The 13,387-nt window shown below is 40.5% G+C and overlaps 1 protein-coding gene across 4 annotated transcripts in view; it reads left to right on the top strand.

Moving 5' to 3' along the window:
- KPNA6 (karyopherin subunit alpha 6) overlaps positions 1–13,387 on the top strand; it is a 66,416-nt gene that overhangs the window by 47,337 nt on the left and 5,692 nt on the right. For 3 of the 4 annotated variants that reach the window (XM_077150484.1, XM_077150483.1, XM_077150485.1), the window contains 12 exons: positions 4,607–4,740; positions 5,565–5,657; positions 6,044–6,143; positions 7,449–7,543; positions 8,191–8,322; positions 8,782–8,870; positions 9,725–9,824; positions 10,154–10,317; positions 10,524–10,602; positions 11,179–11,304; positions 11,644–11,771; positions 12,843–13,021. In XM_077150484.1, the coding sequence (XP_077006599.1) occupies positions 4,607–4,740; positions 5,565–5,657; positions 6,044–6,143; positions 7,449–7,543; positions 8,191–8,322; positions 8,782–8,870; positions 9,725–9,824; positions 10,154–10,317; positions 10,524–10,602; positions 11,179–11,304; positions 11,644–11,771; positions 12,843–13,021 (1,419 nt within the window). Of the gene's footprint in view, positions 1–4,571; positions 4,741–5,564; positions 5,658–6,043; positions 6,144–7,448; positions 7,544–8,190; positions 8,323–8,781; positions 8,871–9,724; positions 9,825–10,153; positions 10,318–10,523; positions 10,603–11,178; positions 11,305–11,643; positions 11,772–12,842; positions 13,022–13,387 lie in introns of all 4 variants that reach the window. The other variant, XM_077150482.1, reaches the window with a different exon arrangement.

Raw genomic sequence — 13,387 nt, 5'->3', positions numbered from 1 at the left:
ACGTTGCAAAAATGTTGAAATCACTGTAAGTTGCAAAGCCAAAATTATACCTAAATCCATCAGACTCGGAAGTTCTGTTTCCTCTGTGGCCTGCCTCTCAAAATATAAGGCTTTTCAGATCTCAGATCCAGTGATTAGAAGGAGTGAAGGTGGACTGGGTGAGGATAGTTATTGGGTAGAGAAGAGACGAAGGTGAAGAGAGCTGTTTGAGCAGTGCCACAAACAAAATCTTTATAATAGACCAAGGCCATAGGTCACACAAGCAGAGAATAAAAGCAGGTCTTACAGGCCTGAGAGCTTCCCTTATTATTATTTGATGAAATGTGGTAGAGCCAGGCCTGAATGCATTAAGCAGGTGGAAGGCTGATAGACTTCACTTAAGCTTCTCTGGAGGCTGCACTATATATCCAGCCACACTTCTTCCCAACTTTTAATCCCCTTTCAGTCTGCCCATGATACTCAACCTTGGGAGCCTTTAAGAATCATCTTTAGCAAAATGCAAATCAAACCCACAGTGAGATACCATTTCATATCCACTAGAATGGCCATTATTAAATAACAAAAAAAAAAACAAAACAGAAAATAGGTGTTAGTGAAGATGCAGAGAAATAGGAACACTTGTGCTTTACTGGCAGAATTATTGAATGGTGCAGCACTCTTTCAAATCCTCAGGAAGTTGAGCATAGAATTATCATATAACCCAGTAATCCCATTTCTAGGTATATATCCCAAAATGTTTGAAGCAAGGACTCAAACAGTTATTTGTACACCAGTATTCATAGCAACATTATTCACCATAGAGAAAAGATGGAATCTTTGCAAGTGTCCATTAACAGATGAATGGATAAACAAAATGTGGTATATACATACAACGGAATATTATTCAGCCATAAAAGGAATGAAGTTCAGGTAAATGCGACAATATGTATAAACCTTGAAAACATGTTAAGTAAAATAAGCTAGACACAAAGATAAATATTACATGATTCCTCCTATGAAATATCTAGAATAAGCAAATTCATAGGGACAAAGTAGATGAAAGGTTACTAGGGACTTGGGGGGGATGGGGAGTTATAGCTTAATAAGCACAGAGTTTCTGTTTTAGGTGATGGATGTTGGTGATAGTCACAGAACACTGTAAATGTAATGCCACTGAATCATGCCCTTAAAAATGGTAAAAATGGCAAATTTATGGCATTTCATTTATAACAATAAAAATAGAAAATTAAAAAAAAATTTCTAGAGGTCATGAGGAGGGTATCTTTCTGACCTTGTGACTGAAAGGATTTATTAAACAGAACCTGCATACATACATACATAGTTATATATCTATAATATATGTATCTATAATATATCTTAACTAAAAGAAAAGATATATTAACCTTAAAATTAAGAACTTTTTTGCTAAAGGACGCCATAAAAAAAGTGAAAAGACAAGCCATAGAGTGTTAGAAGATCCTGTAACACAAATAACCAACAAATGATTAATAAGTAGAATACTAAAGGACTATAAAGTGATGAGAAAGGGACCGCCTATTCAGAAAAAAAATATTCAGAATATAGAAACAGGCATTTTTTTCACAGAAAGTAAAACATACATGGCCAATAAACATGAAATTTAACCTCATTAGCAATCTGGGAAAATCAGTATCTCAGTGAAATCCTTATTACAGCCGGTAGGTTGACTAAAGTCTGATAATTCCAAGTATTGGTCAGAATATGTATCAGTGGAAATGATGTATTGCTAAGCTAGTGTAAATGGGTAACAGTGGAAGGCAACTTGAAACTATCTGGTCAAGTTCACCATTTACCAACCCAGCACTTCATTCTTATATTTGTACCTTAGAGCAGTGCTTTTCAAAGTGTGATCTGCAGACTGTTGTAGACTACAGTCCAGGTTTCTATTTTCCCTGTGTTGATATTTGCACACATTCATCAACCCTCATCACTCACTCTTTAAAAAAACAAACACAGGTTCACTTAAGAATGTCCTTGATGAAACAGTACAGAGTCAACCCTTGAAAGTATGTCTGGAGGAAAATCACTTGTGGGATTAAATTGTACACTAAATTACAGAGTTTTGTCATGAATGAATGTAAGTCATTTTACATTGCATTACATTTTCTCAAAAGTATATGAAGTGTCAGTTATCAATAACATTTGAGCTTTCAAGTGAAAATTATAATTTAGAAACTCTTTCTATCTACCACTAAGTGCTCAACAGCTTCCTACTAGGTTTGTAATAGGAAAAAACGGGGCGGGGGGGAAGAGACCAAAACAAAAAGGGATAAATTATAATATAGTCACACAGTGGAATATTATGACAGGAAAAATGAAACACAGTTGCATGCAAAAACACAGATGAATTTTAGAAACCCAGTGATGGGAGGGAGATATTTTCAGAAGACTGAATAAAATATGATATACTGTTAAGGGTTATACATATGTGATTAATAAAAACAAAAGCAAAAGATAATGACAATTCAGGATAGTAATTTTGGTTGAATTGGGGTATAGGGGGAACCTGAGATAGGGGAAGAGCCCAAAATTAGATTCAGGAATATTGGTAATGCTTCAGTTCTTAGATTTGGTGGTGGGTTCACAGATGTCCACTGCATTTTGTTTGGTAATTTACATGTTTCATCCTTTTGTATATATCCGATATTACATAATATGTTTTTTTATTTATTAAAAAAATTAACAAAACATTTAGATATCGTTCCATCCTACATATACAATCAGTAATTCTTAATATCACATAGTTGCATATTCATCATTTCTTAGTACATTTGCATCGATTTAGAAAAAGACAACAGAAAAAGAAATAAAATGATAATAGAGAAAAAAAAGACTATACATACCATACCCCTTACCCCTCGCTTTCATTTACCACTATTTCAAACTGAATTTATTTTAACATTTGTTCCCATTATTTATTTTTATTCCACATGTTCTACTCTTCTGTTGATATAGTAGCTAAAAGGAGCATCAGACATAAGGTTTTCACATTCACAGAGTCTCATTGTGAAAGCTATATCATTGTTCAATCATCATCAAGAAACATGGCTACTGGAACACAGCACTACATTTTCAGGCAATTCCCTCCAGCCTCTCCACTACATCTTGAACAACAAGGTGATATCTACTTAATGCGTAAGAATAACCTCTCGACTGTGGAATCTCTCAGCCATTGACACTTTGTCTCATGTTACTCTTCCCCCTTTTGGTCGAGAAGTTTCTCTCAATCCCTTGATGTTAATTCTCAGCTCATTCTAGGGTTTTTCTCAGTCCCTTGATGCTGAGTCTCAGCTCATTCCAGGATCTCTGTCCCACGTTGCCAGGAAGGTCCACACCCCTGGGAGTCATGTCCCACGCAGAGAGGGGGAGGGTGGTCAGACTGCTCATCATGTTGGCTGGAGAGAAGGGCCACATCTGAGCAACAAAAGAGGCTCTCTTGGGGGTGACTCTTAGGCCTAAATTTTAAGTAGACTTGACCTATCCTTTGTGGGGTTAAGTTTCATGTGAACAAACCCCAAGACTGGGGGCTCAGCCTATAGCTTTGGTTGTCCACACTGTTTGTGAGAATATCAAGAATTCAACTTGGGGAAGTTGAATTTCTCCCCACTCTCACCATTCCCCGAAGGGGGCTTGCAAATACTTTTCCAGTCACTGATCAGATCATTCTGGGATTCATCGGGGGATCACTCTGGACAAACCAACAAAATCTCATGTGCTACCTGAGATTCCAAGTACTTATGATATTCAATCAAACTATCTACATGACATAATACGTTTTTAATTAAAAAAAAAAACAACAACTAAAAATAGATGGTGGGCATGAGTCAATTTTTCTTTCTTTTTTCTTTTTTTTACATGGACAGGCACCGGGAATTGAACCCGGGTCTCCAGCTTGGCAGATGAGAACTCTGCCTGCTGAGCCACCATGGCCCACCCATGAGTCATTTTTTAAAAAGATAAACAGTATTCTTTTGAATTGGATATACCATAATGTTTTAACCTGACATGATATTCTTTTCATATATCTTAGTTCATTGGGTAAGTCATATTACTGTTTTCTCTCTTGTAAAATGGGGGGGGTGATCATAACTTGTCAGCATTTACCATTTACCTAGCACTGTTCTAAGGAGAGCTTTATAACCACTGAGATGTAGGAACTATTATGTCCTTGTTTTAAAGATTAAATTGTGAGGCATACAGAGATTAAAGCAACTTATTCAAGGATGCACAGCTAATAAATAGAAGAGTCAGAATTTGAACCCCCATGATCTGGCTCCAGGGCCCACATCTTTAACTACTCTTCTGTAGCAGATACTATAATAACACCTATTTTAACACGTTTATTCTGATTAAAGGAGATTGGGTGTGTGTGTGTGTGTGTGTGTGTGTGTGTGTGTGTGTGTGTGTTCTGGGGGAGGTTGGTACTAGAAATGTTAAGTGCTATTATTCAGATGATTTGGCTTCTTTGAGAAGCTGTGATCTCCCCACCCTGGGGTAGGGAAGGATGGACAGGGACAGAAACGGTGAAAAGGAAATGCTCCCCTCTTAACCAGCTTTGCCAGCATGTTTGAATCTTCCCTTCTTCTAGAGACCATGGCGAGCCCAGGGAAAGACAATTATCGAATGAAAAGCTATAAGAATAACGCCCTAAACCCAGAGGAAATGAGGCGAAGAAGAGAGGAAGAGGGCATTCAGCTCCGGAAGCAGAAGCGGGAGCAACAAGTAGGTTGACCAGAATACTCTTAAGCATACCATTCAGGAGAGTGATCCAGCCACCACAGTTGACCTCCACCTTATGCTCTCTCCTTCCTGTCAGGAAAGCAGCTTAGCTCTGTGGGCTAGTCATTCAGTTTCTTTGTTGTAACAGAAATGTTGGATGCTTTGAGAAAAGAAGAACCAATCCTTTGACCCCATTCCACAAGTTAGACCAACTTACATACGATTTATGTCTTTTATAACATTCCAGTTCTAGTCCTTTGTTGCCTTCTGTCTTCTTTACTGTATAATCAGTGTCCGGCCTGGCCTTCAAAGAGTAATTCCAAGTCTGGTCCTTTAAGAGGCTTACCAGCCATTGTGGGCTGCCTTACTTCTATTTTCTTGAGACTCTGTTTTTGTAAGCCTCTCTAGAAAAGAGACTTTGTTAATACCCCATCATCTATACTCCCATCCCCTTCACCAAATCAGTGTATCGCCCAGGTCTAGACTCATTCACCTAATCTGCTTTTGTTTACCCTCTTGCCGTATCATTTTTTTTTCTTCAAATTAAAAAATCATCTTTTACACGGAGGGTACAAAAGTCTTTAAATGTTTTTCTGCTTATAGAAATGCTGCCTTAAAAAATGTAAACAGCAACAACAAAAAATGTAAGCAAGTAGATATAACATAGAAAGTAAAGCCTTTGAATATCTTCCCATGTATATAAAGCCTCATTTTCTTAATTACTCAAGCATTTCCTTGAAAGTTATGCCGTAATTTAACATTGGATTTTCTCTGTTTTCTATGGTTCAGTGAATTGTCTTACCACTGTCTTGTCACTTTACTTTCAGCTTTTTAAACGGAGAAATGTAGAACTGATTAATGAAGAAGCTGCCATGTTTGATAATCTCCTCATGGACTCCTATGTGAGCTCTACCACTGGGGTAAGGACCCTGCATGCTGCTCGAGGCAGGCCTGGGAAGAACCTACTTCTACAGAACAGAAATTGTTCACACTGAAAAACGCTAAGCTTTTTCTTCCATGGGATCTTTGGTAGCTGGTCACCTGAAGGTGCCATCAGGGATTCATCTCTGATAGAAAAACCTTTGATAGGAAACATTTACAGGAAACCATCAGTTGCCTCAGATATTAGGAATCATTTTCAAATGTCCTAACTTAAAGCATTTATGGATTAAACAATTCCCTTCTCCTGACCGTGCTGTCATTTTGCCCTCAACTTTTTAGAAAGCAGTTTGTCAGGCAGGATTATATGCTTGCATTTAGCTCTGATGTTGATTTGCAAAAGTTCTAAATTTATTTTATGTTCTAGGAGAGTGTGATCACAAGAGAAATGGTAGAGATGCTCTTTTCTGATGATTCTGACCTGCAGTTAGCGACTACACAGAAATTCCGGAAATTACTCTCCAAAGGTACAAAGCCTGGTCCTCCCCAGAGAAGCCCTACAAGATTGAGCCACCCCTTACTGACCACATTGATTACTTCCCCCCTTGCTTACTGTGTTCTAGCCCCACTGACCTTGATGTTTCTTAGACATGACAGATACATTTACACCTTTCCAGCTGGCTTTTTCCACTATCCACCTGATATCCTTTACTCCCACATATATATGTGGCAGCTTCCTTACTTCTGTGATCAGATCCTACTTTCTCAATGAAGCCTCCCTGATAACCTATCTAAAGTTATAAGCTACCCTCCCCCTCATCATTTTTTATTCCTTACCCTGCCCTACCTGTTCTTTTCTTTCTGTTATATTTATTACTTTCTAGCATAACAGAATGTCTCCCCCACTGGGTGTAAGCTCTGTGAGGGCAAGGACTATCAGTTTTGTGCACTACCTTATCCTCAGTACCTAGAACTATGCCTGGCATATAGTTGGTGTATTACTTCTGCTGCTGCCAAAAACTAATACCATACAATGGGTTAGCTTAACCAACAGGAATTTATTGGCTAATGGTTTTGAGGCTAGAAGTTCAAAATACAGGCATTGGCAAGGATTACTGTATCCCCAAAACCTGGCATTCTGGGGCTAGCTGCAGTTGATCCTTAGTCCTTGGCTTTTCTGTCACATAGTAGTGTACATGGCAAGGTCTTCTTTCCCTTCTGGGTTCCACTGACTTCCACTTACCCCTGTGACATTGTTAGTTTCCTTTGCTTATAAGGACTTCAGCCATATTGAATCAAGGCCTGCCCTCATTCAGTTTGGGCACATCTTAACTAATAACATCTTCAAAGGTCCTATTTAAAAATGGTTCATACCCACAGGACCAGGGGTAGGGACCTGAACATTCATTTTGTGGGGGACATGGCACTCCCCAACAGTTGATGCTCAATAAAAATTTATTTTATGATAGGAAAAATAGTTCTTCTCCTGGTTTATTAAGCAGTCCTCTCCCCCTCTGGTCTTAGAAGGGAAATATGTAGATGAGGATTGTTCATTCCTTGGGCTTCCCTCTTTTCCTTTCCCTTTTTTGCTTATATTCAGTAAGCCAAACATGAACAAAGCTAAGTTAGGACTGATTTACTCTTCAGCATCCCAACTGTATAATGCAATTCAAAGATGATCAACTATTGTGAAAGTCACTTCACCAGAAGGACATTTGGGAATAGTTTAAGGATGGTCAGGAATATCTGGGGAGGATTGTGAACTACTTTAGTGGGTGGATCAGCTGAAGGATTTTCTGACTTTTCCTCTCATTCCCTTTCCCCTCTTCCAGAGCCTAGTCCCCCAATAGATGAAGTTATCAATACTCCAGGAGTGGTGGATCGCTTTGTGGAGTTTCTGAAGAGGAATGAAAATTGTACATTACAGGTGAGGTCTCGGGTGGGAGGGCACCAGATGAAAACCCTTCTTCCAAAAGATGATGGTAGAATTTTTTAGGAAAAAGACAAGTAATATAATCAGATGTCCCATTGGCCTCCAAGAGGAGAGCCACCAAGATCTCTTTCTTAAGTCATATAATCTCAAAGGAGAGATGTCAGAATATGATAGAATGGTCATTTTGTTTTAAATCAGAGGTTCTAGTCTTGATTCCACTTCTAACTAGCTGTGTTTCCTGGGCCAAATCATTTTGCTTCTCTGGATCTCTCTTCTCAGAGATAGGTGATAAGTCAGTCCAGCACTTTTATTGGTACTGGCTAGAAACAGCAGAAAGGGACAATGAGAGAACATCTCATTTACCCTAGTTTCAGAAGTGAAGCCCTTAAAATAAAACATTATTTGGCCAAGGATCCTGTGACCACTGAAGCCCAATTTTGTCTTCCCATTTTGTCATTATCACTGCTTATACCTCTTCTCACCATTCACAGGGGTGAGAGAGAAAAGCTTTTGTTTTATTGTTGCTTTTTTCTTTTTTTTTTTTGCCAGGGGCAGGAGGCTTACTGTTCTGAGCCAGGTGATAAAGACATTGCTGTTCTGTCTAGAATGACCTCTCAAAAATGGCTTAATCTGTCTTTCAGTTTGAAGCTGCCTGGGCTCTCACAAACATTGCCTCTGGAACCTCTCAGCAGACCAAAATTGTCATTGAGGCAGGGGCTGTCCCCATTTTCATAGAGCTGCTTAATTCAGACTTTGAAGATGTACAGGAACAGGTAATGATCAAATTTGACTTAATTCTTGATGGTACCCATTACCTTGTACCCACAACTCATATCTCTAGGTTCACAACTTCCATTTCTCCCACTGGATCCTTGCTAGTTGCATAGAAGTAGAGAGAATAGTACTGCAGTCTTTCCTCCAGGTTAGTCTAAGGATGCTACAAGAATGCAGCTTTCTAATCACTTGTTCCTTTCTTGCCATGGGAATAGGCAGGTCTTAGTTTGACTTCTTTGGCTGCAGTACAGATGGCAGCCTATCTTCTGTACTGTATGAGGAACTCCCCAAGGGAAAGGTTCTTTAAAACAAGTATCCAATAAGGATTTCAACAGGGAGGAGTGCCTCAGCTTGTTCAATGTTCCTTGGGCCCTGACATGGTCCTCAGCCTGGGTGGTGGGTACTCATGGAAGCCAAGCCAGGCTCTGCAGGTGACAGTTCCATCATCCCCTTTTCAGGCAGTCTGGGCACTGGGAAACATAGCTGGAGACAGCTCCGTTTGCCGAGATTACGTCTTGAACTGTTCCATCCTTAATCCTTTGTTAACGTGAGTAATTATAATCATCTATATCTGGAGCATCTATCTAATTTGGGAGCAGTTTACTTGGTCCCTTATGATGAAAAGTAAATACAAAAACTCTAAAATGCTATCTTATTGCCAAAGTAAAATGTCTCCTTTGAGAATAAGAAGATTATGCCATTAGGCTACATCAAAGTGGATCTTGTGCTGTCTAACCTCATGGCACTAAAGTCTTATGTTGGTTATATCTGCCCCATTATGGAGCCAGGGTAAAGGGGGCAGGACTAGCCTATTGAAAAATCCAACCTTTTCAGAATGCATTTAATTTACTATGGGGTTATAGCCATAGATATATCTGTTGTAATCTAGCTAACCATAAATCAAAGACTCCTTGAAGGTTTATCTGAACCCCTCTTCTATCCCTGTCCCCTCCCCCATACCCTTAAAATAGAACTACATCTAAACAAAGACCAGGTGGACAAAACTCTAGAGAGGCCACAATCTTATAGGGTACCACTATCAATTCTTTCCAGGGCCTTTCACAGAAAACTATTCCATGCTGCAGCACTAAAGCGTCACACGAGACCTTTAGCTTTTATTTCCTAAAAGAACAATGCTCCTTGTCTAAGATTTGTGGCCAGAATTAGGGGTACAGAATGTCCTCCCTTATAGACTTACTCAAGATCCAGCCCTGTTTCATCCTTATCACCTGTGGTCTTATCTGGGAACAGCTATTCTTGGTCCTTTATGGAAATACAGGTCAGCCTGGTTCAAAATGCTCTATTAACTTAGATCTGTGCTAGAGTTTTAGGGGTCTGTTTGGATAACAGCCCTGGACCACAGCATCAGTGTTCAGGATATGGCTTTGCTATTTCCTTCAGACTCCTTACCAAGTCCACACGGCTGACAATGACACGGAATGCAGTCTGGGCCCTGTCAAACCTCTGTCGGGGGAAGAATCCGCCCCCAGATTTTGCAAAGGTGAGAGAGCTACTTACCAGTTTCTGAGTGATACCAGGTGCCTTCCAATGGAGGAATTTGGATGTGGGAGGGTTTTTTTGTTTGTTTTTGTTTTTTTTAAAGTCTTTAGGGGAACTCCTTGGAGTGTCAAACCATGGAGAACTAAGAGACAATTGAAGTAGGTTATCTCAAGTGTCTGGTATGTGCCTAGGTGGTAGAGTGAAAAGTTAGGCCTGATAGTTTAATGTAGTAGAGATCCCAGGGTCAAGAATTACTTTCAGGAGGTGGCAATGGTAGAGCTGACATAGCCCTATCACCTTATGAGCTTTTTCACTGTCTCCTTCCAACAGGTCTCTCCTTGTTTGCCTGTGCTGTCTCGCCTACTCTTCAGCAGTGATTCAGACTTACTGGCAGATGCCTGCTGGGCCCTCTCTTACCTGTCAGATGGCCCAAATGAAAAGATCCAGGCAGTCATAGACTCTGGAGTTTGCCGGAGATTGGTAGAGCTTTTGATGTGAGTAGTTTCAGACGGTACACATTCCCTAAGCTTCTCCAAACTCAGACTAAAGAACTGTACACACACACAAAAAGAACTGTAGACAGCAGTTTGCTGCTTTATCCAAAGATCTGGAGCCTTAAGAATGCTGCCAGCCTTGGTGGTCAATAGGGCTGAATATAGTGTGCTGCCCCTCTGCTGAACACATCTCTTTCCCTATATAGGCACAACGATTACAAAGTGGCTTCTCCTGCTCTCAGAGCTGTGGGTAACATTGTAACGGGAGATGACATCCAGACCCAGGTAAGGAGGAGGGCTTACAGGATCTTAACTCAGGCCAGCTATAGGAGGGCTGTGTGAAAAGATACCTATGGACAAAAATTTCCTCTACCAAGAGCTCTTTAGTCCTGATGGGAGGCAGCATGGTCTGGGAGAGAAAGCATGGGCCTTGAGCAAAATATTCCAACTCTGCCACTTTGTATATGATCGTGAGCAACTTGTTGTCTATATTTCTTCTATAAATTGGAAATAAATCATCCATTGGGTGCTGATGAAGGAAAACTAAATGGGATAACCTGATAAACTACCTGGACGTGGTTAGTTTTTTCTGAATAGTTTTTGAGTCACATCCCCTCTGAGACCTCAAAGCTATAGAACTCCAAGTTTACTTCCTAGAGGTTTAGGGTCCCAGGGATACTACATCATGTTAATTTCTTGTTAATAACCCAATGAGAACACAGTAAACAAGGTTCCCCTTGTTCAAAGGCTAGGGATCTGGGTTTTCTTTGGGTTCTAAACAGTTGGCATAATTCTGTGGGATTTTTGACAGGTTTCTTATAGATGAGCAGTCTCACTCAAACTCACACTCTCATTTTCTAGGTTATTCTTAATTGTTCAGCCCTCCCTTGCCTCCTCCACTTGCTGAGTAGCCCTAAGGAGTCAATCCGTAAGGAAGCTTGCTGGACTATTTCAAACATCACCGCTGGCAACAGGGCTCAAATACAGGTAGAACAGGCAGGGAAGTCCAGGGAAGGGAAGCAGGAAAGCATGGGAACATGGGAGATTGTGGGATATTTGCTTTCAGGTGGAATAGTTTGTTTTCCTTTGGAAAGTATGCGTCACGTGTGCTGTTGATCAAAGATTCTGTGTAGCTGAAGCAAAGTTCTTTTGTAGCATGTCACCTATATGGGAGGGACAGAAGAGGACTCCCAGGAGGAAGAAGCTCTAAGTCTTAACTGATTTGTGGGCTGGATCTACTTTCTTTTGAAGTTGAGTCCTTGAAAAGTGCTTGAAGTTGTCATTTTCTGAGAGACTTTCCCCCCTTCTCCCCCCTCATCCTGTCAGGCTGTCATAGATGCAAATATCTTCCCCGTGCTGATTGAAATCCTTCAGAAAGCAGAGTTCCGAACTAGGAAAGAGGCAGCCTGGGCCATCACCAATGCCACATCAGGAGGGACCCCTGAGCAGATCAGGTATCACATTCCCTTCCCACTGTTTTGAACGATAAGTGCTTTCCCCCTTCGCTCATGGTTTACAGATGACTTCTAAACTGCCTTTGCTGGGATAGTCCTGCTCCTAGTCCAGCTAAAATAAGGTTTAACTGGTAAGCTGCTACAGTGTCACTGGAATCTGGAATAGATTCAGATAGACCATGCTATATGCTCCTGGAGAATGGAAAACCATGACACAGCCATCCATTCTTCTTTTACCTCTCCCAACTCTCTAGAGAGAACATTGAAATCTATGTTATTCTCACTTACCCATACAAATAAAGGGGACCCTGCTACAGCTTAATGAAAGTAGCTTCTTTGGGAAGTCATTTTGGGGATTGAGACTTGAAAGAAGCAAATAGAAAGTTATTTTGTGCATGCATGTATATACGTGTGCTCTTTGATTTTAGTTTTCTTTACCTAAACATGAGTGGTAGAAATTGGACAAGTGTGTTGCTCATAGTTTACTAAAGGGAATATAGTCAGTGTATATAAAGCCTTAGAAGAAAAAGGATAGCCAGTGAGTTCTTTGAAGGATAAACAGAAGGTTGAAAAGAGCTTTTTGGACAGGGAAAAGTGTAAGTAATGGTACAGAAAGCTGGAGACCTTTACTTGGAACAAGAAATTTGCCTGGAGAGTAGTGTCCTTGGAAGAGAATAGTGGGAAGTGAAGCAAGAAAAGGAAATTGGGGCCAGATTATAGAAGGTCTTGACATTCTGAAGAGCTTGGGCTTCAGGGAAATAGGGAGCCTGTGAAAAATTTTAAGCAGGGAAGTGTTTTCAAAGCTGTGTTTCAGGAAAGGGTCATACTACTGTGAGGGAAACACTAAAAGCAAAGAGGAGGAATCTTGTCAGTCATCCACATGAGAAATGAACTAGACCTATAACAGTGGGAGAGCGGAGAGATTGGGATAAAGGATTGGGTGGGGGCTCATTATGAGTAGATTACTGAGAGTGGTGACATGTATTATCAGGGAGACCCACAGGCCAAAGCACCTGCCCACTAACTCACTTGCCCTGTTAATGTAGTACTTGCTTGGTCTTTGTCCCCCAGGTACCTGGTCTCACTGGGCTGCATCAAACCCCTATGTGACTTGCTGACTGTGATGGATTCAAAGATCGTGCAAGTGGCCCTCAATGGACTGGAGAACATCCTACGGCTTGGAGAGCAAGAGGGCAAGCGCAGTGGCTCTGGGGTCAATCCCTACTGTAGCCTCATTGAGGAAGCCTATGGTATGTGCCCTCAATCTATCCTCACCTCTGCCTTAAGTAGAAAAGCTCTAGGCCTCTAAAGTGTGGTATACAGAATGTGAAGGTGTGTTTTTTTCTAGGAGCATCCATGGCTTCCATGAGATTTGGGTCTATGTTAATAAAAATGGCTAAGAACTCCTGCTCTAGCCAAATTGTACCATCTACAGGTTTTCACACCTTCCTGTGGGTTAAAGGGCATGTACTGAGTTGTAGTTGTAGAACTGCAATTTGGATTTTGATCAACTGACATTCAGTTCAAGGTTTTATTTATCTCATCAGTTCCTTCCTCTTCTGAGTAGAAATACATAAGTTCTCTTTCTGATAGGCTCTACCCAGTAAGTCAGTATG

This window comes from Tamandua tetradactyla, chromosome 2 (assembly GCF_023851605.1).
Source record: "Tamandua tetradactyla isolate mTamTet1 chromosome 2, mTamTet1.pri, whole genome shotgun sequence".
Taxonomy (NCBI): Eukaryota; Metazoa; Chordata; class Mammalia; order Pilosa; family Myrmecophagidae; genus Tamandua; species Tamandua tetradactyla.
The sequence above is the reverse complement of the archived record's forward strand: the minus strand, read 5'-3'. Positions and strand labels throughout refer to the sequence as shown.